We start from the raw sequence: 27,171 nt of genomic DNA, 5'->3' as shown, positions 1-27,171 counted from the left end.
AGTCTTGCAATCAAATCCCACTAGTCTTCAATGTCTGATTCTCTGGGAATTCCTCCTCTCGTTGCCGGACCCCCCAATGGTTATGGGATTTGATTTTATTGTCATTGTGCCCCTCCTACCATCTCATATGGCTTCTCCTTTGTCTTTGGATGTGGGGTGTCTTTTTTGGTGAGTTCCAGTGTCTTCCTGTCTATGATTGTTCAGCAGTTAGTTGTGATTCCAGTGCTCTCGCAAGAGGGAATGAGCGCATGTTCTTCTACTCCACCATGTTGAACTAGTCTCCTACTAATTTGTTTTGATTCCACCTCTAGAATGTGTCTCAAATGCAGACAGTTCTTCCCATCCATACTGTAGGATCTTCATTCAGGCCATTCTCATTTTTGCCAGTGTTACTGTAAGAGCCCTTCACTGGTACCTCTGCTTTAGTCATTTCCTCCTCCCTTCCTTCTTCCATAAAATAGGCCATATGCCTTCTCTTTTCTAAATGTATTGTTGCCAGTAATCTACCTAAAACCCTCCTCTGAATGTCTCATGTCACAGTGCTTATTTCATATTCCTTGACATGACATAAATGTCCTTTATAAAATAATATTTACTCTTAAGCTTCATGTCCCTTCATATACTCTACTTTAGCTTTGATTAACTCTCTTAACCCTGGACCTTAACCCATGCATCTTCTCTTATCTCTGTTTAACCCTCATTTCTTCCCACAAACTACCTTTGCCCTCCAAAGCTTTGGATAGCTGTCTTCCCTTGAATCTCATATGACATTTTACTGATCAAATTAGCAGTGTATTTTATTTGTTTCTTCATATCTCTGTCCTATGTGATTGAAAGATCTAGGAAGTTAAGGTCTATTTATAAGTCACCACTAACCATAGTACCTACTAAAACCTGGCAGATTATAGGCATTAAATACTTCTGAATGAGTGGATTCAGGAATGATTTTTTAAAAATTGTGTCAGGTTTTGCACGTGCTTTTAAATGCATGGGAAGGATGTACTTGTTCTTAAGTTTAAAAATAATTTGGTGTGGTGTTTGATAAATATTGCCTGTGCTTTTGAGATGATTTGGACTTTTGAATAGGGTAATTATAGGAAACCCCCTATTGACTGTGAGTTTAAAGGTATGAGTAGTCTTTTCAGATGAAAGTAGGTCACAGTTGTGGGAGATAGTATTCAGCGTTAGTACTCGCATCTACAAATATTTTACAGTAAAAGGGAGATTCCCAACATGAAGTTAATTTTTTCGAGTAGAAAATATTTAGAAGGTTTTATGAATACTTTCTTTGTCTCAAGAACTTAAATAGCATTTAAATATTCAAAATATTTGGTAATAATTTCCAATAAAAATATGGAGTTAAAAAATCAGGGTCAGTTAGAATGTTACATGTATCAAGCAGGAGTTTGTGGGCAATGTGGTTTAGAGCTATAAGTAAATAAAGTATTTTATTTCACCCATAATTTGATGACTCTTAATATCATACATATTTAAAGTATGTCCAATTTGACATTTTTAGTCCCCCCCTTTTGTTTCTCTTTGCTCTTTGAAAGAGACAGAAATAGGAAATGCATAGGATTTTGTGGTTAGTTGGATAAAATTGATTATAAGTCGTAATCAATATTTCTAAATAAATGTTTATGGTGGTAAGTAATATTCTAAGCTTAATAATAACAGAAATTTTATTAAAAATAATTTAAAGTGACTTCGAGAGATTTCTAAGACTTGTCTAAATATTTCAGATAGGAAGCTATACATGGGAAACTCAAATTTTCCTCTGGTATTGTAGGCCTTCCCTATGTGAACCATTTAAGTATCCTGATAATTTGATTACTAGGTACCTGAAATTTTGCCTTCTACCATCAGATCAAAAACCGATTAAAATAATTTTTCTTTATTGCTTTATCACTTACCTCTACAAAAATGTTGTGAGGGTCAAGACTTCCCTGGTGATCCAGTGGTTAAGACTGCCTTCCAATGCAGGGGGTGTGGTTTCGATCCCTGGTCGGGGAGCTAAGATCCCACATGCTTCGTGGCCAAAAAACCAAAACATAAAACAGAAGCAATATTGTAACAAATTCAATAAAGACTTCAAAAAATGGACTATATAAAAAAAAATCTTTAAAAATAAATGTTGCGAGGGTAAGTTTTTCATCTTAATATATTTCTCCGTACCAAATATAACTCTATTTCTAAAAATTTAGGTAGCATGTTTTTATCATTATAAAATACATCATTTTCTATATCATAGAAAATGTGCTATAAAGAGGATCAAACAGAATATTAATTAAGCATTACTCACTCAATTAAGCATTATTCACTTTAAAATTTGGGACAGTTATGTCACAGTACATTAAAATGTCTCTTAACCAATTTCCTTTCTTGTGATACTTCAGCTTCAAATGGCTTCTTAGAACTAGTATCACATAAGTTAGCCTGATTACAGGTATCTGCACTGTGTAGGACTCTTGAGTTTCCATAATCAAGTGATGTCATTTTTCCCAATTTTTAATTAGTTTAGCATCTATTAATATACTCATCAAATGTTCATTCTTTTCTCTGCCTGTTTATCATTTGCCATTTTCTTTCTGGTTTATTTGTAATTTCTTATTGACTTGTAGGAATAAATGATTATCTTTAGTTTGTTGTGTAGATTTTAAATATATTCTCTTATTTGACTTGTCCTTTTATGTTATCTTTTATTAAAAAAAGTTCTTAATTTTAATGTACTTAAATTTATCATTTTCCCTTTATTTTAAGTGTTTTGGAACTTGTTTAAGAAATCTTTTCACTATTTCTTACAAAATTTTTCCTTTATTTTAAAATTTTGAAGTTTTTTACTTGAGATTAATTGTTTAACAATGTGAATTTATTTTGTGTGTGAGAGAATGGAATAGGTAGGTATTTTCATTTGTAAAAATATGGAAAATTATTTTTATCAACATCAATTTTATTGCAAAATCCAGTCATTTCTTAGAAATCAGCTATATCACATCAATCATATATCAAGTTTTTATATATGAGTATATTTATTTCTGGCTTCTTTGTTCCACTGGTTAATTTTATCTTTCTATTATAATACCTCATTTTACTAATTTACAATACCTCATTTTACTAATTTACATGCTTTATAATATGTTTTGATACTTGATATGGTAGTTCCCTCTTTTCTTCCTTTTTTAAACTTTGACTATTCTTGGTACATATAAATTTTAGAATAAGCTTGTTATGTTACATGTAAACACCCACTGAGATTTCAAACAATTGCATTCATCGGTTTTTTCTTATGCAGGTGAATTTAGTCTCTCCAGGGTTTTTTTTAAGATTCCATTGAGTCTCTTGTACTGTTGGCCCAAGAAAATTCCGGCAGTATAGCAAATACCAAAATCTGTTTAGAAGAGAGAACTGAGTAGGAGGTAATGGGGAAAATGGACAAATTGACAAAAATTTCATGCTAAAATACTAGTTTTGTAACATATTTGTATATATAGTATTCATTTAATGTATATCTGTGAGTATATAACTGTGTCTATAGACATAGATAAATATATGGATAGATCAAGTGTCACATATAAGTAGAACATCTTATCCTTTCTGCCCATTTGCATTAATTTTTCTGTTATTTGTTGTTCATGTAGTTTTCCCAATTTTTTTCTTGTATTGTTATTTCTTACATATTTATAGAAATATTGATAGATATCTCTTATCTTTTGTATAAGTTGTAAATTGTTATTCTGCCTGTACTATTTTTTTAACTTATTTATGGTAGCTTTTTCATAGAGATATTAGTATGTAGACCAATCTGTTATCTTACAAATTCTGGGACTTTTGTAATGTTTTAAAAATTCTTCCTCATATTAAGATTATTAAGATTTTTAATTATTTCTAATCCTTTCTTTTACATTGTTTCTTTAACCATCTGAAGTTTATTTTTTTTATTGCATGAGGCAGATATACTTTTTTCTTAATTATTTGAATTATCCTAATATTATTCATTGATTGTCCATCTCCATTTTAATTTGAAATGGAAATTTTGTAATAAACTAAACTCATATATGGGTAATAAAAGGATTACTTATTTTAGCCTGTTTTATATTTGGATAATGACATTCATGCTAAATTTCATTTTTCTCTTTTTTAGTATTGTGGAGAAAAGATATATATGCCTGGAATTTATTATTATATTCAGTATAAATTTTCTTATTTTTCATACTATAATCTTTCCTCAAATATTTGGATACTCTTTTTTGTCCTTGTATCTATAAATAATGGACCAGACTGATTACTCGTTGCTAGCATAGGTTTTTGTTGTTTTTTGTTGCAGTTATTATTTGTTTGCTTTTTAGAAGTTGTCAGGGTCTGCTTACATTGAGGGTTTTATGCAGTGTATAAAAATTTTACTCAGGCTCTTTGTAAATAGGAGGTAATATGCTTAGGCAAGAAAGTTGTGGGCCTTTTCTTTTGCCTTAATAAGCTTACTTTTGAGTTTGTAGCCCCTTAGAATCTTTTCCCTCATTGATAAATCTGTTTTTATTTTTCCTCACTCACCTGTTTGGGTCTATGTAAGATTCTGCTAGTTATGTAGGCCCTGTTTTGTTTCTCTCTAGAACCATAACTTCTATTCTTAGATAGCCTCTCCATCTTAGGCAGATCTCCAATGTGGTTAGAGAATTCTTCTCATGGCAATGACTAGGAGGTAACTTCTCAGCCATGTATTCTGGATTCTTGGGATAGAAAGTAGTAAGACTGGACTGGCCCATCTCATCACAGGCAGCCCTTTAATTATTTACTTTGCCTATCACCTGGTTATTCTCACATACTGGGAATTTCTCGTGAATTCCACACAGAAGCCTTTTACCTCCCCTGAAATGGTCTCCACTTGTCTCTTCTGAGTTATACTTTTCTGTCCTCTGTTTTGACTATCAGTCTCATCTGATTACTCTGTTTCTGGGAATTCTTCTCAAATATACGTTCCAATGATTTTATTGACATACCTATATATTTTTTCCAAGAAATTTTGGTATGATATGGGAATTGGGGAAAAGTAACCATGTATCTTCAATTTAAATTCTTGAATTGGAGATTGTCTATGAAACGCACAACATTCTGACTGTATATTCCTTGTGTTTTTGTTAATTTGTGCCCCTTAGAGCCCAAGGTAGTGTTAGAATATATCTGTAGAACATGACTCCTACCAAGGAGTTCATAGTCCAGAAGAGGGATATTACTCTGAAAAACTAAATATTTGTGAACTTACATGTAATTATGTGTTTCCAATTTTTGGTAATATATTAAATATCATGCACTTACGATTCTGTGGAAAGTCTTTTAGGAATAAATGGCATTTGAAGTGACCCTTGATGTAAAGGTAAAATTTAGAAACAGATAAAAGGTGAGAACAATTAGGTGGGAGTAATAATAAAAGGACTAGCTAAGGTAAGTATATAGCTGTTGTGGAAACAACACAGTATAATTTGACAAAAATATAATGGGGAATGTGAAGTAGAGTATTTGTAATTTTGTCAGTGAGTTTAGGTGTGAGTTAAATTTACTACTGTCTTTTTTTTTGAATTTTATTTAATTTATTTTTTTATACAGCAGGTTCTTATTAGTTGGGAGGTGGTGGTATGATGAATTGGGAGATTGGGATTGACATATGTACACTAATATGTATAAAATGGATAACTAATAAGAACCTGCTGTACTATTGTTTTTAAGATGTTAAAATTTTGATTTTTTATTGAGATCTTTTATTTTGACAGTTTGAAACGTCTTTGGAAGAATGGTAAGAACCTTTCGTGCTTCTTTTATATTTTTTATGTTCAAATTTTGATGATTAATCTGCTGTAGATGAGTTTATTTCAAAAGAAAAGGGAAATTGAAAGCAAAATTTTTATATTAGACATTAAAACTTATTTTTAAAAATATAAGAATTAGGATGTCTCTAGAAATGGCAGAATAGGGATTTCCAGGGCTCTGTCCTACCACAAAAACAACTGTAAAGTTGGTAAAACTTGATGAGAATCAACTTCTGCAGAAATGCGGGATCTGGTCCAAAACTTACAACAACAAGGGAAAAAGTTAAGGAAGAAAGAGTTACTACATTGCATGAAAGAAGGACTGTGGCTAAATTGCCCACTTGCCATCCTCCAGCCCTCAGATCAGTGGTGGCCATGAAGCAAATAGCCTGACTTGTGGTGAAGATTGCTAGTGCCAGAAGGAACAGTATGGACCTTATTCTCAAAGAATTATGGTTCAGTGTTTTGATAAGTCTGATGACTCCCTGAAGGACCAGCACAAAGGATTGTCTTTGTTTTTTCCTGACTAAGAGCAATCACAGAGCTAGAACCACTTCCAGGCAGTGTTTGCTGAAAGTATTTGAAGTCATATATTTGCCAGCAATGTCTGAGGCTGTGGATTGGTCAGGACAAGCATTAAAAAGATCAAAATGCCTGGGAATAAAGAGTTTGGGAAAAGAGATACATTGGGGAATAGGGTTTTTCAATGCTCTCATATATACTATGGAATTAAAAAGTGCACACATATGAACAGTGTTGGACACATGCTCAGGAAGGACCAAGAAAACTTAATCTTTTACCTCTGGCTAGCCTTTAGTATCTGCACAGGTAAGAATTGAAGGTAGAGGCAGAGTTGTAAGCAGCCTGGATAAACATTAAAGGAGTACTCCAACTCCGAGCCAGTCTGCTAAGATTGGGAGTGTATATTTTTCCTTTTTTCCTTTTTGTTTTTTTGGGCCCCAGGTATTTAAGGTAACTTGGACAAAACTCAAGATCACCAGTAAGCTAATGAAACACTTCAATGGCCACAAATGAAAAGAATATAGATATTACAGTAAGTGTTTAGAAGAATCACTAAGCAAATAAAAACCCACCACAAACAACAAAAATAAACCCAGTAGAGGGAGGGTAATTTTATATCCATATCACATTAAAATACTCAAGATTTCCAGGTTTTTACAGAAATTATGAGGCAGGGAAAGAATAAAAGAAAATTTGCCCCATTAACAAGGGAAAAAAAAATGAAGGAAACTGGCTCTGAGGAAGCCTAGACATTATACTTATTGGACAAAGACTTTAAGTCAACTGTCTTAAGCATCCTCAAAGAGATAAAGTAAACTATGGACAAAAAACCCCAACAAAACCAGGAGAGTAATGTCTCAACAAATATAGAATATGAATAAAGAAATAGAAATTATGAGAAAGAATCAAATAAGACATTCTGGAGCTAAAAGGTACAATAACTGAAATGAAAAATTAGAGATGTTCCTCAACAGATTTGAGTAGGAAGAAGAGAGAATCACTGAATTTGAATATAGTTCAATTGAGATTATTCAGGCTGAGAAACAGAAGACAAAACAATGAAGAAAAATGAACAGAGCTTGTTAGACCAAGGGACACCATCAAGAATACAAACATACGCATAATGGCAGTCCAAGAGCGACAGGGGAGAGAAGAAGGGCGTGAAAGAATATTTAAAGAAACATTGGTTAAAAACTCCCCAAGTTTGATGGAAGAAATGAATCTGTACTTCCGTTAAATTCAGTGAACTCCAAGCAGGTTAAACTCAGAGATCCACACTAAGACATATCGTAGTAAAATTGTTGAAAGCCTGGGACAAAGGTAGTATCTTGAAAGCAGCAAGAGAGAAGTTACTCATCATGTACAAGGGATTTTCAATAAAATTATAAGTCATTTTCTCATCAGAAATTATGGAGGACAGAAGGCAGTGGATTGACATATGTAAAATGCTGGAAGAAAACAACTTGTCAGACAAAAACTCTGAATCCTGCATAAGTGTCCTTCAGAAATAAAGGAGAAATTAATATATTCCCAGATAAACAAAAACTGAGGGGCTCCACACATTATCAGAGCTGTTCTATCAGAAATCCTATAGGTAGTCCCTTCAGGCAGAAGTGAAAGGACACTAGACAGTAACTTGCAGCCATATGAAGGAATACCAAAAGTAAAGGTAGCTATAAAGATAAATACAAAAATTAGTATAATTGCATTTTTATTTATCTATTTTGTTTTTCTATGTAATTATAATTAAATAGATAAAACAATAATTATAAATCTATATTAATGGGTACACAATGTATAAATGTCTGGTTTGTGAAAATGACAACATAAAAGGAAGAAGCAGATCTGTAAAGGAACAGAATTTTTAATACTGTTGAAAATACGTTGATTTTAATTCAAACTTAATTTTTGTGAAGTTAAGGTGTTAGTTGTAACATCTAATCTCCAAGGAACCACTAAGAAAAACTCTAATAAAACAAACAAATAAATAAAAAACACAGAAATCCAATAGAGGGAAACTAAAACAATAAAATCAACTAACCACAAAAGAAGGGAGTTATGGAGAAATTAAAGAATAAAAAGATAATATAGAAAACAAGTAGCAGAATGCCAGAAGTAAGTCCTTTCTTATCAGTAATTACTTTTCATGAAAATGGATTAAACTCTCATATCAAAAGGTAGAGAGTGGTGGAATAGATAAGAATACATTCTCCAACTACATGTTGTTTATAAGAGACTCATTTGATGTCCAAAGACACAAGTAGGTTGAAAATGAAAGGATGAAAAATATATTCCAGGAAAATGGTAAACAGAAGAGAGCTTGAGTGGCTATACTAATATAACACAAAATAGACTTTAAGTCAAAACATATTCAAGAGACAAAGAATACTTGATATCTTGATAAAAGGGTAACACCATCAAGAAGACATAAAAATTATAAACCTATACATACCTAAAAACATAACCTCAAAAGCATGCAGTAAACTGACAGACGTGAAAGAAGTAGACAATTCTATAATAAGTTTGAGAATTCAGTACCCCCACTTTCAATAATGGATAAAAGAACCAAAAAGATCAATAAGGAATTAGACTTGCACAGCACTAAAACCATCTAGGCCTAACTGACTTATATAGTACCCTCCACGCAGCAACAGTAGAAATCACATTTTTTTCACATTCACATTGAACATTATTCAGGATAGACTGAACATTATTGAGCCACATTTAAAAATCTCAAAAATTTAAAAAGATTAAATTCATACAAAGTACCTTCTCTGACCCAATTCAATGAAACTAGAAATCAATAACAGAAGGAAACCTGGAAAATTCAGATATGTGTATAAATTAGACAGCATGCTCTAAACTCAGTGAGTCAATTTGTAATCACAGGAGATATTAGAAAATAAGTTGAGATGAATGAAAATGAAAACACGTGGTACCAAAACTTATGAGATGAAGTAAAAGAAGTTCCCAGAGGGAAATGGATAGCCATAAATGATTACATTAAAAAGAAGATTCCAAATCCAATAACCTAACTCTATAGCTTACAGAACTAGAAAAGAATGAGTGTGCTAAAACTAGCAAAAGAAAGGAAATAATAAGGACTAGAACACAGATAAATGAAATACAAGTAAAAAGAAACCAATAAATAGTATAAATGAAAAAAGTTGTTTCTTTGAGAAGATCAAACAAATTAACAGACCTTTTAGACTGACAAAAAAAGAGAAGACTTGAATTAAAAAATTCATTAAAAAATTGGGGACATTACTATGGATCTTGCATGAATAAAGATTATAAGATAATACAATGAACAGTTGATAATACTATGAACAACAAATTAGATAGCCAAGATGAAATAAACACATTCTTTAGAAACAAACTATCAAAGCTGACTCAGGAAGAAGTAGAAAATCTGAACAGGTCTGTAATGAGTAAAGAGATTGAATCAGTAAAATCACCCAACCAAAGAAAAACCCAGGACCAGATGGCTTCACTGGTGAATTCTACTAAACGTTGAAAGAAGAATCAATAGCAATGCTTCTCAAACTCTTTCAAAAATTAGAAGAGAAGGAAAAACTTTGTAACCCATTCTATGAGGTCAGCAGTACCCTGATACTAAAGCCAGATAAAGACATCACAAGAAAAGGAAATGTAGAACAATCACTTTGAATATAGATGCAAAAATTCTCAACAAAATATCAGCAGCATGAATCCAGCAACATATTAATAGAATTATATATCATGACCAAGTAAGATTTATCCCAGGAATGTGAGAGTGGTTCAGAATACAAAAACCAATCAATGTAATGTATCACAGTAATAAAAGGAGGTGGGGGGAACTCGTGTGAACATCTCAATTGATGTGGGAAGCATGTGGCAAAATCCAACACCTTTTCATAATGAAAACACTCAAAAACCAGAATGGGAAGGGAATTTCCAAAACATGGTAAAGGACATTTATGAGAAACTCTTGACTGACATTACACTTAATGGTGTAGACAGAAAGGTTCCAACCTAAGATCAGGAATAAGACAAGGATGCCCATATATTGCCACTTCTGTTGAACATTGGAACTCTCGTGCTGTGCTGGTGGGAATGTAAAATGGTTCAGCCACTATGAAAAACAGTTTGGTGGTTCCTCAAAAAGTTAAATCTAGAATTACCATATGACCCAGTAATTTCACTCTGATGTATATACACAAAAGATTTTAAAACAGGTGTTCAAAAAAAAACTTGTATACAAATATTTGTATCATTAGTATTTACAATAGCCAAAAGGTAGAAACTACCTGAAATCCTTCAGTGGACTCATAGATAAATGAAGAGTGGTATATCTGTACAGTGGAATATTATTCAACCATAAAAAGTAATGAGGTTCTGATACATGCTACAACATGGATAAAATGAAACTTCCTGAAACGTACTTCTTCTTCAGTACAGTGAAAACTAGTCTAGAATTCAAGAATTGGACCAGAAGAATACTGATAATGAGAAATATTTCATTATTGAATATATAGAACTTTAGCTAGAAAGATTCTTTAGAAAAAATACATTTTAATTTGGACATTTTTCTAAAACCTTAATAACATAAAATATGAAATAGTAGTTTTACTCCTTGCATTTTATATTGTCTCCTCAGAAACTGCTAAACTGAAATTAGAGAAATAACTCTCAAATTATTTTCAGTAAACTTTTTTTTTGATAGCAACACTCTCTAGAAAAGACTATCATTAAAACAGTATTGGTTTACTATCCCCTCAAAAAATTTCAAATCATTTGAAACAAATTTTAAATTTCTCTTAATTTACCATGAAGTATAAAACCCATTTCCTATTAGAATTTTGCTATGTTCATCTCTTATATAGTACCATTAATATGTATAGTAAGTTTCACCACAAATATTTAAAATTCAATGTTAAAACATCACCTAAAATTTGTTTTACTAACTTTAAGTACAGCCTTCCTTTATTAATTGATTGCTTCTTTCCCATCATAAAGGAGCAGAACTTCTTTCACAAAAGAGCTGAAAGATCTGAGTGTTGCTACACCAGTGAAAGAGGTCATACCAGAAGAATTGAGAGGTAAAGTTGTACCTCATACTAGAAAAGTATAATTATATTTAAAAGCTCATTGGCTTTTCATTTATACATTTCTCATTTTCACAAGAATCATGTATAAGTGTTTTGTAATCCTTATGAGTGACTAATAGAGGAAAGAGTCTCTGTATTGTTTGATTAAATATTTATTCAACAGATATTTATTCATTACTGTACTGTACCATATACTGCTCTAGGTCCTGAGTATATAATTATCCCTGCCCACTTCTCAAGAATGTAACTGTAATTCAGTGCTGTCCCATAGGACTTTCTGTGATAATAGAAGTGTTCTATGTCTCACTGTCCAATAGGGTAGCTACTAGCCACATACAGCAGTTGAGCACTTAAAATATGGCTAGTGAGACTGAGAAATTTAATTTTTAAGTTTAACTTTAAGTTACATTTAAATGTAAATTAGTTACATGTGGTTCATGGCTACCATATTGGACATCACAGCTCTTCTATATATATAAATTAAGACTAATATTCTTGTCAAAATTTCCAAATGTAAATGTATAATAATTTATATACTGGTATAAAATTTGTGTTAAAATTACTTCAACATATTTGCCTATATCCTTGACATTAAACACTTCCTCCTACCTTTGCCACAAAAATTTGTTGAACACCTTCCTTTAGAGAAGGATAACCAATAAACTTAGAACTTTTCAGAAGCATGAATATTTTGTCATTTACTGCTGTCATTCATAGTGAGACTCTGTTTTTACTATTTTCCATTTATAATGAAAATGAAAAGCTGATTCATTACTTCTTAATTTTTCAAATGACAGATTCTAGGAGAAAATATCAATGTATTAATGGTCACAGTAACAGTTAAATAAACTACAATTATGTTTATTATAAACATGTATATTTGACTCTAAAATACAAGACAGCATCAGGATGAGGAAGATTTGTGGTAATTAAGTGTTTATGCTACTAAAAAATGCAAGTGGTTGCTCACTCCATATGAAACAGTAAAACTAATTGAGATGGTATTCTGCAAAAAAATTCAGAGAGATATTAAATAGAATGAATTGGAGACACCTTAAGTTATACACAAAACTTTCCATTTTCCAATGGAAAATTAATGTCTTTATTGTCCAAAAGTAAAACAAAACAAAATAAAACAAAGATCTGTCAGCCACCTTTCTTCTTGATCCAGTTTCACTGTTTTACCTCCAGCCCCAGCTCTTTGGAGGCTTTGCCTTTTTTGACACTTTGTGTTTGTTTATGTCTTCTTGTCATGTCACATTTTGGCAAAAGCCAATGTTCACAAGTTCACAAGTATAAATCTCACCAGAATGGGACTCATATCCGTCTTTTGTACTGCTCTACCTCCAGGGAGAGAGCATACTGCGTAGAACATAACAGGCTCTCTACCCATTTCTTGCATAAATAGATGAATGAATACCCATGTTAATCATTTTGTTAATATTAAACCATATCATTCCAGAGCTGTGAACCAAGAATCACAAATATCTCTCATAAGGGAGTTAATTTGTATTGTAACTGACTAAATACAATTTGGAAATGATGATGAATTTCTGGCAAGGCTAACTAGGGATGTTGTTATCTGATAAGGTAAAGAACATAAAGTGTCTTGTTTCTAGGAACCTCTGAGGATTTTCAGTATTTGTCTGATAAATATTAGATAAATATTAGATAAAGCATTATGGTTTGCTTTTCTCATAGAATGGGAGGAAACACAAGCATAATTTCAAAATAAAGCTCTATAATACAGCTTGTGAATAGAACATGTGTTTTTCCCTCAGAAAAAAATGTGCATGAAGATATTGTTTGAGACTTAGCTATTCTAATTATTTTATAAAATATTTATTTCAAAATCTGTCTTCAAAGGTTATAATTAATGTTATGATTGTATTATAATAAAACTGTCTTTAAAAGGCTAATTCACTTTTCTACAGTTCTCATAGTAAATATATAAATATTAAAAAGATGGCAACACAGCTAGTACCCCTGTTCCCACCATCCAGCTTATCGGCTGATTGATTAACCAATGTGAATACATATTTCTTTTTTAAGATGAAAAGTGTCCAGAATTAAAGCAGGAAATGGAAAGATTGCTATCAGAGGCCATCCAACTCATTAAAAGTCTAGAAACTGATCGTGCAGAAGCTGAAGAAGCTTTAAAACAACAAAAATCAAGAAAGAAAAGGATTAGCATGCAAATTGATTCTTGGTCAATCTGGAAACGTCAAGAAATCCCGTTAGCTGTACAGAAAGGTAATAATAAGAATTTTTCATATTGCCGTTTACTTTGTTGGAGAGGCGTGGATGATTAATTGAAGCTCTGAATTTAAAAATTACCTCTGTTTAGAGTGACCATATTATTCTGCATGCAAATCAGTGCATATTTGAAAGATACTATTAATAATAATGCTGAGTTTACAGACATAAATTGGGGCTGCACTGAGCAAACCTGGACCTGCTGTCATTTGGTGTTTGTTGGAAATGCCATTGAACTTGTGGTACCCAAGGGTCATGCAAACATTTGGTACATATTTCCCATAATGACTACAATATTTCAGTCACTAGAAATTTAGAAATTTAAAGTGATTGCCAGTTGGTGACATCAGCCACATCTTTAAATCTCGGAAAATGAGAGAATTCTAAGTGATATTTTAGGAACATGCATCTTCTTTTGAGAATTCAATAGTAAATTTGCTCTGGGAACTTCTAGCAGGCAAAGAAACTTAGGATGTTTCCAAGAGTCATGCAGGTAACATGTTTAAAAAGGAAACTGTCTTTTAGATTACAGAATGGAGGGACTTGTGGTCAAGTATTAAATAGTCTAAAGGTGTTGCATTTTTCATTTCCAAATACTGGTTCATCAAGCATGCCAGACTACCTGATCCTACCTGAGGCTGGAAGCTTTTTATGTTATCATAGGGTAACAATTTTAATTCAGGATTCACATGCTTTAGAAATGGGTTATATTAGGGTTTCCATATAACCCATGATTTAAGCCAAGACACCTTTGAGAGAAAAAAGGATGCTATTAATTATTATTCCGGTACAATAGCCATTAATTCAAATTATGTCAGACTCTACCCATATACATACCTTTATTATAATGTTATAAATCTTCTAAAGCTGTAGTCTCCCAAGTATAGTGTACACATTTCAGGGAGCTGCAAGAAAAGATGAGATGGTTCCTCAATTATGGTCTTTTAATAAAAGAAATTAAATGTAGGTTTAATGCCTGCTTCCACCTTTTAAAGTAATATGAAGCTCACAGCTTAAACTCTCCCTTTGTTCACTCCCTTCTGGAGCTCAGAGCTCAAGAAGCAGAAAATGGGCCCAGAGCCTAGGCTGGGACTAAATTTAATTCAACCTTTGTCTATGCTCTCTGTCACACTTTACTAAAGAGCTCTTTATAAAGAGCTAACTATATAAAAATTATGCAAAACTCAGGTAACAGTAGACCTTTTTCTACCCACATTTAAAGTAATGTATTTTATAAAATATTTGGTGTCAACAGCTGTTTATAAAAATAAATAATTCATTTGGGCTTGGAGTGAGTTTGCTCTGATTCATAAGGGTTTTGAATAGGATTTGTGATGTGCATATGCTACTAATGTAATAGCATAGGTATATAATTTATAAGTGTGTACATACATACATATATATTGATGTTTTAGAGGCAACTGAGGCTGCAGTAGGGTCAGAATAGTCATCAGGATCCCAGTAGATTGTTGAGTGGATTCATATTCACACCCACAGAGAGCCATCTGCCATTTTCCTAATTGTTTGAGAGGCTCTTCCTTGTCAATAGTAGTAGAAAAGTCGGGGGTAGGGGAGGGATAAATTGGAAGATTGGGATTGACATATACACTACTATATATAAAACAGATAACTAATAAGGACCTACTGTATAGCACGGGGAACTCCACTCAATACCCTGTAATGGCCTATATAGGAAAAGAATCCAAAAAAGAATAGATATATGTATATGTATAACTGATTCACTTTGCTGTATACCTGAAACTAACACAACATTGTAAATAAAAAATTATAAAAAAAATAAAAATAAACATAAATTAACCCCCACCCCAAGAAAATGAAAGTCAATGTTGAGGGCTGAGTTTCTTTAATTTTTTGCCAATCAAGTTATATGTAATCTCATATACCCCTTATAAGAGTGCTTAGATATTATAGTTTGGGGTCTATATGGAGTTCTACTTAAGGATTTACCAAAATAAAATTGAGATACATGCCTGCACATTCTAGGAGCCTAATAAATGCATTTTGAACGATGATGTATACCCTTGCCGTTGCTTATAATTTATTGTTTGAGTTGCCTTTTATTCAATATTAGTAAAGATCTACTTAAAAATCTGAAATGTATGTTCATCTGCTTTATTTTATTTAAGTAGCTAACGTATACAATGAAATTTAGCTTTATTATCACTGTGTGTTTCTTAAATGCCTTCTGTTTGTAACATATTAGTGAAAAGTTTATGTGCTTTCAGGAATATGCTGCAATTATATTGATATATTTAGGATATAATCTCTAAATATTTTGAATTTGTTTACAAACTATAAATTTATTTGTTTTTACAGTCTGTTTAGATTCTCGAAGTCTCTAGCATACGTGACAGGAAAAACTTCTAATTTCCATGACAGCCTTACCATTAAGTACAATGTGTGTAAAGGTTTTGATAATTTGGGGGGGTAACTTTACGGAAATTTACTTCTTTCTAGATGTCTTGTGGTTCCTCCTCCAGATCCATCCACCCCCCTAACTACCTCACCCATGCTTGTGACTTTTGTTTTGTGGCCCATGAGGCTGATTTATAATAGACTGCATAAAAGATATCTTTTGCACTCTGTCCTCCTTCTGGGTTCAGGCAATGGAAATCAGGGGCAAGAGACCATAGGAGATGATGGAGAAGAGTAAGGCTGAGGTATTGTACCTCTGACTTCCTTTCTGCTTGGTCACTGCACCCCTTTCCCAAATGACAGCCCTTGGCACTCGATATGCATCTAATGATAGAGTAAGTGCCTCTTCTTTTCCCTACCAAAAAAGATAACCAGAAATAAGTTTTTCATCATGAATTAGGTGCTGTATGAACCTATAAATTTTAAAATTGGATGTGCATAGCAATGTTTCCTTATAAAACAAGAATACATATATTATACCCAAGCAGCATCTGAAGGCACAAATAAACTAATGACTCAGATTCACCCGGTACTCCCATTGTTCCTGCTTCTGTAAATTCCCTGTCTTTTAAATTCCCTTAACTTACATTTATGGCTCCATGTACTTCCTTATGACCATCTAATGGGAGAGAAAAACAATCACAGCCCTGGTTTATGAAAGGTTTGAATGGTATGTTGATATAATTTGGGGAGCTACTGTATTACAATCTCAGTATGGAAAAGGTGGAGGCAAAATCACCTTGAAGAAGAAATGGCCTGAGGTATAGATGGGAAGTGGCAAAAGGGATTGCATAGTGGTCAGGGACTTAGAAAGAACATGAATGTAAGATCGGTGGAAGGAAGTCTATGAGAGTTTTGGGGATTAACGTTTCAAAAGGATGGGATGTGAAGATAATTGTGTCCCATATAAATGCTCACAAGAGTGCCTCTGCTATGGAGGAAGATCCGAGTAGTTAACAGAATGTTAAATATTCTGATTTTGGTTTTTTTAGACATTGTTTTGTCATGTGAATTAATCAGCTATTACTACAACAATTATTTGTAACAAGTCACTTTGGAACTCAGTTGCTTACAACAATAATGGTTTTTTTTTTTTCTACTCATGGGTCTGTGTGTTGGCTAGGGAGGATTTCTTCAGGCTGCAGATCTAATGGGCTTGACTCAAGACTGTGTTGGGTTCAGGTGAGCTTCATGTTTCTCTCATCCTCACTGGCTAGCAGCTCTGAGGGCCATGGTTTTCACGTGGCAAGTGAGGAGAGTACAACATAGTGAGTAAAAAGATAGGATGCCCCTCAAGATGTTAGCTCAAAACTGGCATACTCTCACTGTTATTCGCATCGTTTAGTCAAAATAAGTACCATGTCTGAATCACAAATGAGTGTGACAAGAAACTACCTTTAATCCAAGGGGGAGGTAGTGAGCAACAGTTTGGTCTGTCACAGCTTGCTTCTGATGACTCTCCCTGATACTGAGTTGTTTTTTCTGTGGTTTCTACATATTTTATAGAGATCTCATTTTCCTCTGTTTGTATTATATTTTCTATGAAAGTCAGTAATCCTTTGACTGCTTTTCTGCCTCTGTTAGGATCCTAGAAGTTTTATTGGTTCTTGACTAGTAAATTAGACCATACTAATTTCTTAGCTTGAGTTTGATATCTAAATCTTCATAAGTTTCAAGTTTGGCTTTTTTATTTCTTTGAAGTCATTCTTTTTCTATCCAGGGCCCAGTTAATGAGTATTCTATTCATGGCATCCAAGTCCAAAGTTGTCAACATATTTTTAATAGCTAAATCAATTTATTTAATGGTTTTGGGTCTCTTTTCTCTATCTTCTTGAGTCAGTTTTGATAATTTGTGTCTTCTAAGGAATTTGTCCATTTCGTTTTAGTTGTCTTATTTGCTGGCCTAATCTTGTTTCTAAAATTCTCTTATAATTTTAATTTCTATAATAGCAGTAGAGACAACATTTCTTTCATTCTTGATTTTGGTAATTTGTACTTTCTCTCTGTATTTTTCTTGGTCTACCAAAAGTTACATCAATTTTGTTGATCTTTTAAAAAAGTCAATTTTTGCTTTTCTTGATTTCTCTATTGTTTTTCAGCTTTGATATAATTGATTTCTTCTCTGATTCCCTTTCTCATGCTTGCTTCGGGAATAATTTAACCTACTATTTCTCTTTTCATGAAGTAGAAGCGTTGATTATTTTTTTGATACCTTCTTTTCTAGAATAGGTATTTAAGAACTGAATTTACTTTTAAGAACTGTGTTAGGGCTTCCCTGGTGGTGCAGTGGTTGAGAGTCCGCCTGCCGATGCAGGGGACATGGGTTCGTGCCCTGGTCCGGGAAGATTCCACATGCCGCGGAGCGGCTAGGCCTGTGAGCCATGGCCGCTGAGCCTGTGCATCTGGAGCCTGTGCTCCGCAATGGGAGAGGCCACAACAGTGAGAGGCCCGCGTACCGCAAAAACAACAACAACAAAACAAAAGCAAAAAAAAAGAACTGTGTTAGTTGCATTTCATAAATGTTCATATGCTGTGAGTTTATTTTTAATTAGGTAAAAAATATTTTTAAAATCTTTTGTGATTTCTTTTTGGACCTATTATTTATTTAGAAGTTGCTATTTAATTTGCAAATATTTGGGGATTTTTCGAATTTTTTTCCCCAATTTTTTTTGTCGATTTCTAATTTAATTTTTTGTGTTTAGAAACATTTCAATCACATTAAAATTATTTAGAATAAAAATTGCCTAGCATTTTATCTATCTTGGAGAATATTCTGTGTGTGGTTGAAATTAATGTGTATTCTGCTTTTGTTAGGTGCAGTGTCTGTAAATGTGTTAGGTGAAATCCCTGAAACCCTAATATCCTTTGCTTCCCATTTTGATATATCTGTTTGGTATAGGAGACTGGGGAGAAAGCCTAAGGCTCACCCAAATGACAAGTCCAATAAGAAGTCATTACATGAAGCTGAGGATCCAAAGGTTTCCATCCCCAGCATAAATAAGTGTGAATCATGAATAAACCTATTGCTCAGATTGAATAGTAAAGAAAGTTGCTTGTTTCACTTAGCAGAGGAAAGCAAACAGTATTCCAAGAATTCTTAATGTACTGATTCAAATGGATTTGTGACTGAAATTCCTGCTGTCTGTGTATCTGAAAATACACAGTGGAGAATGTCATTTAAATGTTCTGTGGGTTGGTAGTAAAGCTAGGCATCTTCAGGAGCAAAGACAGATTTTTTTCTGGAAGATTGAAAATTCAATCTAGATATCAGGGAACTTTCTCAGATAGGGTTTCAAGATAAAAAATAGCTCAATATCAAATATCATAAAACACAAAGATGCAGATTCAATGAGTGTGAGCTGGTAAAAACAGCAGAATCTTACTCAAAAAGTTTTCAGATATTGAACATGAGATTATAAAATGAGTATGTTTACTATGTTTCAAGAAATAAAAAGAGAAGTTTGAAAGTAAAAACAAGGACTAAGAGACTAATTTTAAAAGAAAGCAAAAGTGGAAATAAAAAAGACTTCCTAGAAATTAAAATATATTATTCAAAATTAATAACACAGTGGTTGGTTAAATGGTTTGTTAGACTAAGGAAGAGAAAAGTAATATCTGTGAACTTGGAAGAATTTGAATGGAATGCATCACAGGTACACAAGGAGAAGGAAAATATAAATAAAATATTTAAAAGCATTGAGTATAAGATGAGAAAGTATGATGAATATCTAATAGAAGATCAGCATGGAGATAATGATGGTAATACTTAACAAGATGGTGACTGACTTTTTAAAACAAAACTGCTACTGTTGGGCTTCCCTGGTGGCGCAGTGGTTGAGAGTCCGCCTGCCGATGCAGGGGACACGGGTTCGTGCCCCGGTCCGGGAAGATCCCACATGCCGCGGAGTGGCTGGGCCCGTGAGCCATGGCCGCTGAGCCTGTGTTTCCAGAGCCTGTGCTCCACAACGGGAGAAGCCACAACAGTGAGAGGCCCGCGTACTACACAAAAAAAACAACAAATGTTACTGTCTAATTAGGATAAACAAAGTAAAAGGGGATGGTGTCAAATATTGCACAAATTCAAGAAATTAGAAAACATTTAGAACTGTATCATTAAATCTTACTAAAATTATCTTCACATGAGTGAAAAAAGCTAAATTATTATTTAAAGGAAAATAAATAGCTTTTATAATATCAGAAAAGAAGATGGATTCATAGTTATTGAAATATATGACTTCAGAATTTAGAAAAATAAAAGTAAAATAAATACAAAGGAAAAAAACAGAAAACCAATTACAGAATTGTTAAATAATGAAATATATATAATTCCAAAGATATGCAGAACTACATGTTGATAAATAAAAAAAGAATAATAAGAAAAAAATGGAAAACCAGTGGCAAAATTAATCAAGAACACAGAGAAAATATATGAATAAATCCAATTAGAAATTAAAATGGTATCTAAAAATGTAGCAGTGATTAATAATAAGGAAGATATTCAGAACAAATCTCTTAGAATATTATTGAAATTTTGAGGAACTAAATAAATTCACAGGAAAAATGGATTGATGAATAAATAGATAACCAAAATATACATATACGCCTTTGACTTAATAACTAAAAATCCTTCCCTGCAAAATGTGTACATATATACATACATACTAGGGCAATAGAACTTTACATGCAATTTCAAACTTCCACAAGATCACAGAGAACAGAAATAAAAGAAACTACAACTGATATAAGAAGCTAGCATAAATAATAAAGCAAATTAGACGAGGACAGTACAAATATGGAAAATTATAAGCCCAAATCACGAGTATATATGCAAAGTATCTTCAGTGAATACAGCAGCAAAACCCACCAATAAGTTTATTTTTAAAAAGATGAAAAGAGCCTCAAGCTAGCCAATGTAATTTTATTCCAAGAGTTCAAGGTTAGGCTAACCTTAGAAATTTAACAACATAAGGAGGAAATATTTTATATAGTTTCTCTAAAATTGTCCTAGTCTGTTAATTGACATTTAATTTAATTTATAATTTATATTTATTTTATTTGAGGGAAATTTCCATATTTATTACTTCAAATATTTTTATACAAAACAGAAAATTTTTATCCATTTATTCAAATTCTCTTTTCTATTGTTTGATAGCATTTTGTCATTTTCTTCCTATAGGCCTTGCACAACTCAGGTTTATCACTAGATCTGTCCGTTTTAATTTGTTTTAATTTTACTGTTGTGAGATTATTCTGTTTTCAACATAATCTTTATTTTTGTGGATAAACTTTATTTTGTATATTAATTTTATATGAATTATTTTTATAATTTTCGGTGATTTTTATATAGTTTAATCCCTTTGATGGTGAGTGAAGAAAGCAATATATTTTTAGTGCAATACTAAAATAACTTATTTTAGGGACTTACCTGGCGGTCTAGTGACTAAGACTCCATGCTTCCACTGCAGGGGGCACAGGTTCCATTCCTGGTCAGGGAACTAGGATCCTGCATGCCACACGGCATGGCCAAAAAATAAAAATAAAAAAGTAACTTATTTTAGATTTAGTAAGATTCACAGATAAGTAATTTCTGAAACTAAAATATTTCATATTTATTATCAAATAAAGATGTCCTTCTGGAGCTTTTGTTTTAAAATTTGATTTTCTTTTTTATTTTATCATCATATGTCTAGAACACGAGGCCTATTTGAAAGATATTGTAGAACTACGATGGCACCTTGAAGATAAAACTCATCGACTAAAACGTTTGGAGGAGGAAAAGGAGAAATTAGAAGAAGCTAATGCAAAGCTTCAAGCAGACATAGACAACGTGATTAAACATCGCCCTCTACTGCTTGCAAAGCGAGACCAGGAGCTTGTAGCTCTGAAGGAACATTATCAGAAAAAAATTGAGGTAAAGGAATAAATGAATGGATTTGCATTTTACAGATTGTTTCTTAGTTATAAAAATTTCAACTATAAGAAGTTAACATATCTTTCAAGGGTTCATTCTCGTTGAAAATTGACCTGCTATTTATTTTCTAAAGGAATTACCAAGTGACACACAGTACAGTTGATTGATATTCATTTAAACTTTTCCCATACTTTTAAACTTAGGAATATTAATAATATTTAGTAGTCTACTAATACGATTTTGGAGATTTAACACATTATGGTATTATTTGAATCCGTAAATCAAACTTAGAAAGAATGTCATCAATTTCATTGTTGATGAAAATATGTAACTGACATGAGCAGCCATGATCATGTTCCTCTCTATGTACATGTGAATTTTTCTTGGCTGTATATCTAGTGGAGTATCTACTGAGTCATGGGTTATATACATTTTCAACTTCATTAGATAAAATCACATTGCTCTCCAAAGTGCCTCTGACAGCTTATATTCCTAAAGTAGTAGCAGTGCTGGAGACGTCCCATTTCTCCACTGTGGAAAAGAATTCTAGTAGTATCATTTTTTCTTAATAGTAGCCCCCTTATTTAGTTGGATGGCAATGTGTCAGGCTAAAAGTCATCCCCCAAATTGCCTTTACTCATGGTATTTCTAATGAGATGTAGGTAGGAGTTATATAGGGGTTTTTTTAGGAAAGCTTCTTGAAATGGACTGACTCACTCAGAAGTAGCACCCTTAGCCATCTCCTGAACTTACAGCAACACAGATATGACAGCTGCAGCTCTGATTTGATTTTATAGCACAAAGCAACCTTGGGAATGGAACCCAGATCCAGAATGGCTGAATAGAAAGGCAGAAGATACCTTGTATCTATTTCTGGGAGAGAAAAATAAACTATAATCTTGTTTCTTTGACTTATTTCTGCTATAGCCAAACCCAGTCCTAACTGATCCACCTCACATTTTTGTCAACACTTTTATTGTCATACTTTAAAGTTTGTCAATAGGTGTGTGAATTGGTATCCCTTTATTATTTTAGTGTGTTTTTCCCCGATAGTGGACATAGGCATTTCTGAGTCAGGGGTAGCAGGGTTGTTGAGCAGCTGGAAGACCATGCTTGGTAATGGGAGGAAAATATGAAAACACATTCTAGCAGATCAAGAAAATAGCAACCTTTGCGTAGAGCTTATCAGAGTCACTGCGATGATTAATTTTTTGAGTCAACTTGGCTGGGCCAGGATGCCCAGGTATTTGATCAGACGTTATTATAGATGTTTCTGTGAAGCAGTTTTTTGGATGAGATTAACATTTAAATCAATGGACTTTTAATAAAGCAGATAGGCAAGAAAAATAAATAAAAGGCATCCAGATTGTAAAGGAAGAAGTAAAATGATCTCTATTTGCAGAGGACATGATCTTACATATAGAAAATCATGAAGAATTCACAAAACAAACTATTAGAGCTAATAAACAAGTTTAGTAAAGTTGGAGGATGCAAGCTCAACACACAAAACTCAGTTGTATTTTCATATACTAGTTTTGAACAATCCAAAAATGAAATTAAGAAAACAGTTCTACTTAATACCATTAAACATGATAAAGTAGGAATAAATTTAATAAAGTGCAAGACTTTTTCACTAAAAACTATAATATTTTGCTGAAATAAATTAGACCTAAATAAATAGAAAGATAATCCGTGTTCACGGATTTGACTTAATATTGTTAATATGTCAATGGTACCCAAAGCTATCTTCAGATTAAATGCAATATCTGACAAACTCTCAAGATCTTTTTGCAGAAATTGAAAAGCCTGTTCTAATATTGATACGGAATTGCACGGGATCCCAAAAAGCCAAAACAGTCTTGGAAATGAAGGACACCTTAGAGAATTCACACTTTCTGATTTTAAAACTTAGTACAAAGCTGTAGGAAGCAAAAAAAAAGTGGCATTTGCATAAATACAGAAAAGTAGAGAGTAGAATTGAGATTGCAGAAATAAACCCATTTATCTATGGTTAATTGCTTTTGACAAGGGTGCCAAGACCATTTGTGGGGAAAGAGTAGTCTCTTCAACAAATGGTGCTGGGACATTGGATATCCACATGTATTCAAAAGAGTAAAGTTAAGACCCCTACTTCCCAGCACATACACACGTTAATTAAAAGTGGATCATAATTCTACATGTAAGAGCTAAAACTATAAAACTCTTAAAAGAAAACTTAGGGGTAAATCTTCATCACCTTGAATTTGGAAATGGTTTTTTTAGATATGACACTAAAAGCATAAGCAACATAAGAAAAAATAGAGAAATTGGACTTCATCAAAATTAAAACCTTTTGTCCATTACAGTACACTACCATAAAAGTAAAAAGACAACTTACAGAATGAGAGAAAATGTTGCAAATTATATATTACAAAAGGTGTAGTATGCAGGATATATAAAGAACTTTTATAATTCAACAACCAGAAAAGACAAACAACCCATTTAAAAATGGGCAAAAGACTTGAGCAGACATATCTCCAAAAGACATAGAAATGGGCAGCAAACACATGAAAAGATGGATGCTTAACATCATTAGTCATTAGGAAAATGCAAACCAAACCCACAATGAGATACCACTCATACCCATTAGGATAAAGTTAAAAACAAAGTGTAAGATAACCAGTTTGGGTGAGGATGTGGAGAAACTTGAACCATTGTACTCTGCTGGTGGGAATGTAAAATGGTAGAGCCACTGTGGAAAACAGTTTGGTGTTTCCTCAGAAAGTAAAACAGAATTACCATATGCTTTAGCAAATCCACTCCAAGGTATATACCCCCAAATAATTGAAAACTGATGTTAAAAAACAAACAAAAAGGGCTGCCCTGGTGGCGCAGTGGTTGAGAGTCCGCCTGCCGATGCAGGGGATGTGGGTTCGTGCCCTGGTCCGGGAGGATCCCACGTGCCGCGGAGTGGCTGGGCCTGTGAGCCATGGCCGCTGAGCCTGCGCGTCCGGAGCCTGTGCTCCGCGGCGGGCAAGGCCACAGCAGTGAGGGGCCCGCGTACCACAAAAATAAATAACTAAATACATAAAAAGCAAAACACAAAACCCTTGTACGTAAATGTTCATAGCAGCACTGTTCAGAACAGACAAAGGTGAAACTGTCCAGTGCCCTTCAACTGATGAATGACTAAACAAAATGTAATACATCCACACGATGGAATATTATTCAGCCATAAAAAGAAATGAAGTACTGATGTATGTCACAACATGGGTAAACCTTGAAGCATTATGCTAAAAGAAGCCAGGTACAAAAGATCACATATTATATGATTTCATTTAGCTGAAATATCCAGAATAGGTAAATCCATAAAGATGGAAAGCAAATTCATGATCGCTGGAGGGTTGGAGACGTGTAAGATAGTGTTTTGTTTGTAATATAGCTTTGTTTTGTTTTGTTTTATTCTGCTGTCTTGACTGAGGTCCTGGCTAAAGGCCTGCTGAAGCAACCCAACAGCTTAAATAATGCAAGACCTCTAGCCAATGTGCTTGAGCCTTAATACATTGCTACTTGCAAACTAAGCTCAAAGGCTCAACGTGACCTTCAAATTCTACAAGCAGCTCAGTCTCATAACACTGCTATGAGAGCCACAAAAATATTATTAACATCAACCTAGGAGAGTATCCATGTGGGAAGGTTGTACCAGTCCCACACTGAGCCCGTCCAAGGACTTTCCTTGGAGATGAATTTGCCTCATATGACATCACCAATGCCCCCAACACTGAGACCACCACCCCAGCAATACCTACGGGACAAATTGGACACAGGACATTATTTATTGCTTTTCTTCCTTTGATAGTAGAAATTCTATTGTTTCCTGAGCCTTTGTTTGCTTATCCCATCATCTTGGTATAATCCTGGCTCCCTGCCAAAGTCTCTACCCCTACGTTCCTGTGCCTAAAGGAAAATCTTGTAGAGGTTACTAATATCTGTGCTATTCTAGAAATTAATGGGCACGTAGGGACAGTTTTATGTCCTCCCCTTCCAAATCTGTATACATTTTGCTGTATTATATTGCCTCTAGTAAGGCTAGGACCTTTGCTGGCTGAGATCTCCACTACAATGCTGACTAGAGGGAGTAATATTTGGCATCATTGTCACATTCCCAGTTTCAAAGGGGAAGAATTAATAAATTTTTTTCTATTAAGTAAGATGTTACATGGTGCTAGACTTGATTTGCTAATTATTTGTTTAGGGTTTTAAATCTAAATTCATGAGTAAGAAGGTCATATAATTATTTAATAATGTCCTTGTCAGGTTTGGGTTTTAAGGGTTTGCTAGATTTTTAAAGGTAACTTGGGAGTATTTCTTCTTTTCCTATTATCTAGAAGAGTGCGAAAGACTAACATTATTAATTAGCATTTACTATTGAAGCCATCTAGCTAAAGTTTTCCAGTTTTGTTTCTTGTTTGTTTTGGAAAGGTTTTTAATTACAAATTCAATTTCCTCAATAAGATTGTTCAGTTATTCTGTTTCTTCCTGTGTCCATTTTGGTTAGTTGTAGTTTTCTAAGAATATGTCCATTTCATCACAATTTCAAATTTTGTTGGAAGACTTTCTTAGTATCCTTTTATCTTTTCTATAGTCTATAGAATATGTAGTGCTTTCCTTTTTCATTCCTGATATTTACTTGTGCCTTCTCTTAAATGTTATATATTTATATAAGTTTATAACATGATATATCTTCTTCTGTATACACGATAACCATCCATCACCATACAGTTGACCCCCTTTACCCACTTCTCCCTCCCCTTCCCTTCTGGTAACCACTACTCTGTTTTCTGTATCTACATGTTTCTTTGGTTTGGTTTGGTTTGTTCACTTATTTTGGAGTTTTTTATTTGTTTTTTACGTTCCACATATGAGTTAAATCACACGATATTTGTCTTTCTTCATCTGACTTATTTCACTTAGCATAATACCCTCAAGGACCGTCCATGTTGTCACAAATGGCAAGATTTCTTTCTTTTTTTATGGTTGAGTAGTATCCGTTTTATAGATATATATACATGTGTGTGTGTGTGTGTGTGTATATATACCACATCTCTTTATCTCTTCACCCATTCATCCCTTGATGGACCCTTAGGTTGTTCCATATCTTGGCTATTGTAAATAGTGA

At 33.4% G+C, this 27,171-nt stretch overlaps 1 protein-coding gene across 1 annotated transcript in view; it reads left to right on the top strand.

Annotated features, from left to right (window-relative positions):
• CCDC178 (coiled-coil domain containing 178) overlaps nucleotides 1–27,171 on the top strand; it is a 234,081-nt gene that overhangs the window by 22,919 nt on the left and 183,991 nt on the right. The window contains exons 4-7 of the mRNA XM_060027775.1: nucleotides 5,763–5,785; nucleotides 11,319–11,401; nucleotides 13,463–13,663; nucleotides 21,793–22,013. Of these exons, the coding sequence (XP_059883758.1) occupies nucleotides 5,763–5,785; nucleotides 11,319–11,401; nucleotides 13,463–13,663; nucleotides 21,793–22,013 (528 nt within the window). The remainder of the gene's footprint in view (nucleotides 1–5,762; nucleotides 5,786–11,318; nucleotides 11,402–13,462; nucleotides 13,664–21,792; nucleotides 22,014–27,171) is intronic.

The sequence above is a fragment of the Delphinus delphis genome, chromosome 13 (assembly GCF_949987515.2).
Source record: "Delphinus delphis chromosome 13, mDelDel1.2, whole genome shotgun sequence".
Lineage (NCBI taxonomy): Eukaryota > Metazoa > Chordata > Mammalia > Artiodactyla > Delphinidae > Delphinus > Delphinus delphis.
The sequence above is the reverse complement of the archived record's forward strand: the minus strand, read 5'-3'. Positions and strand labels throughout refer to the sequence as shown.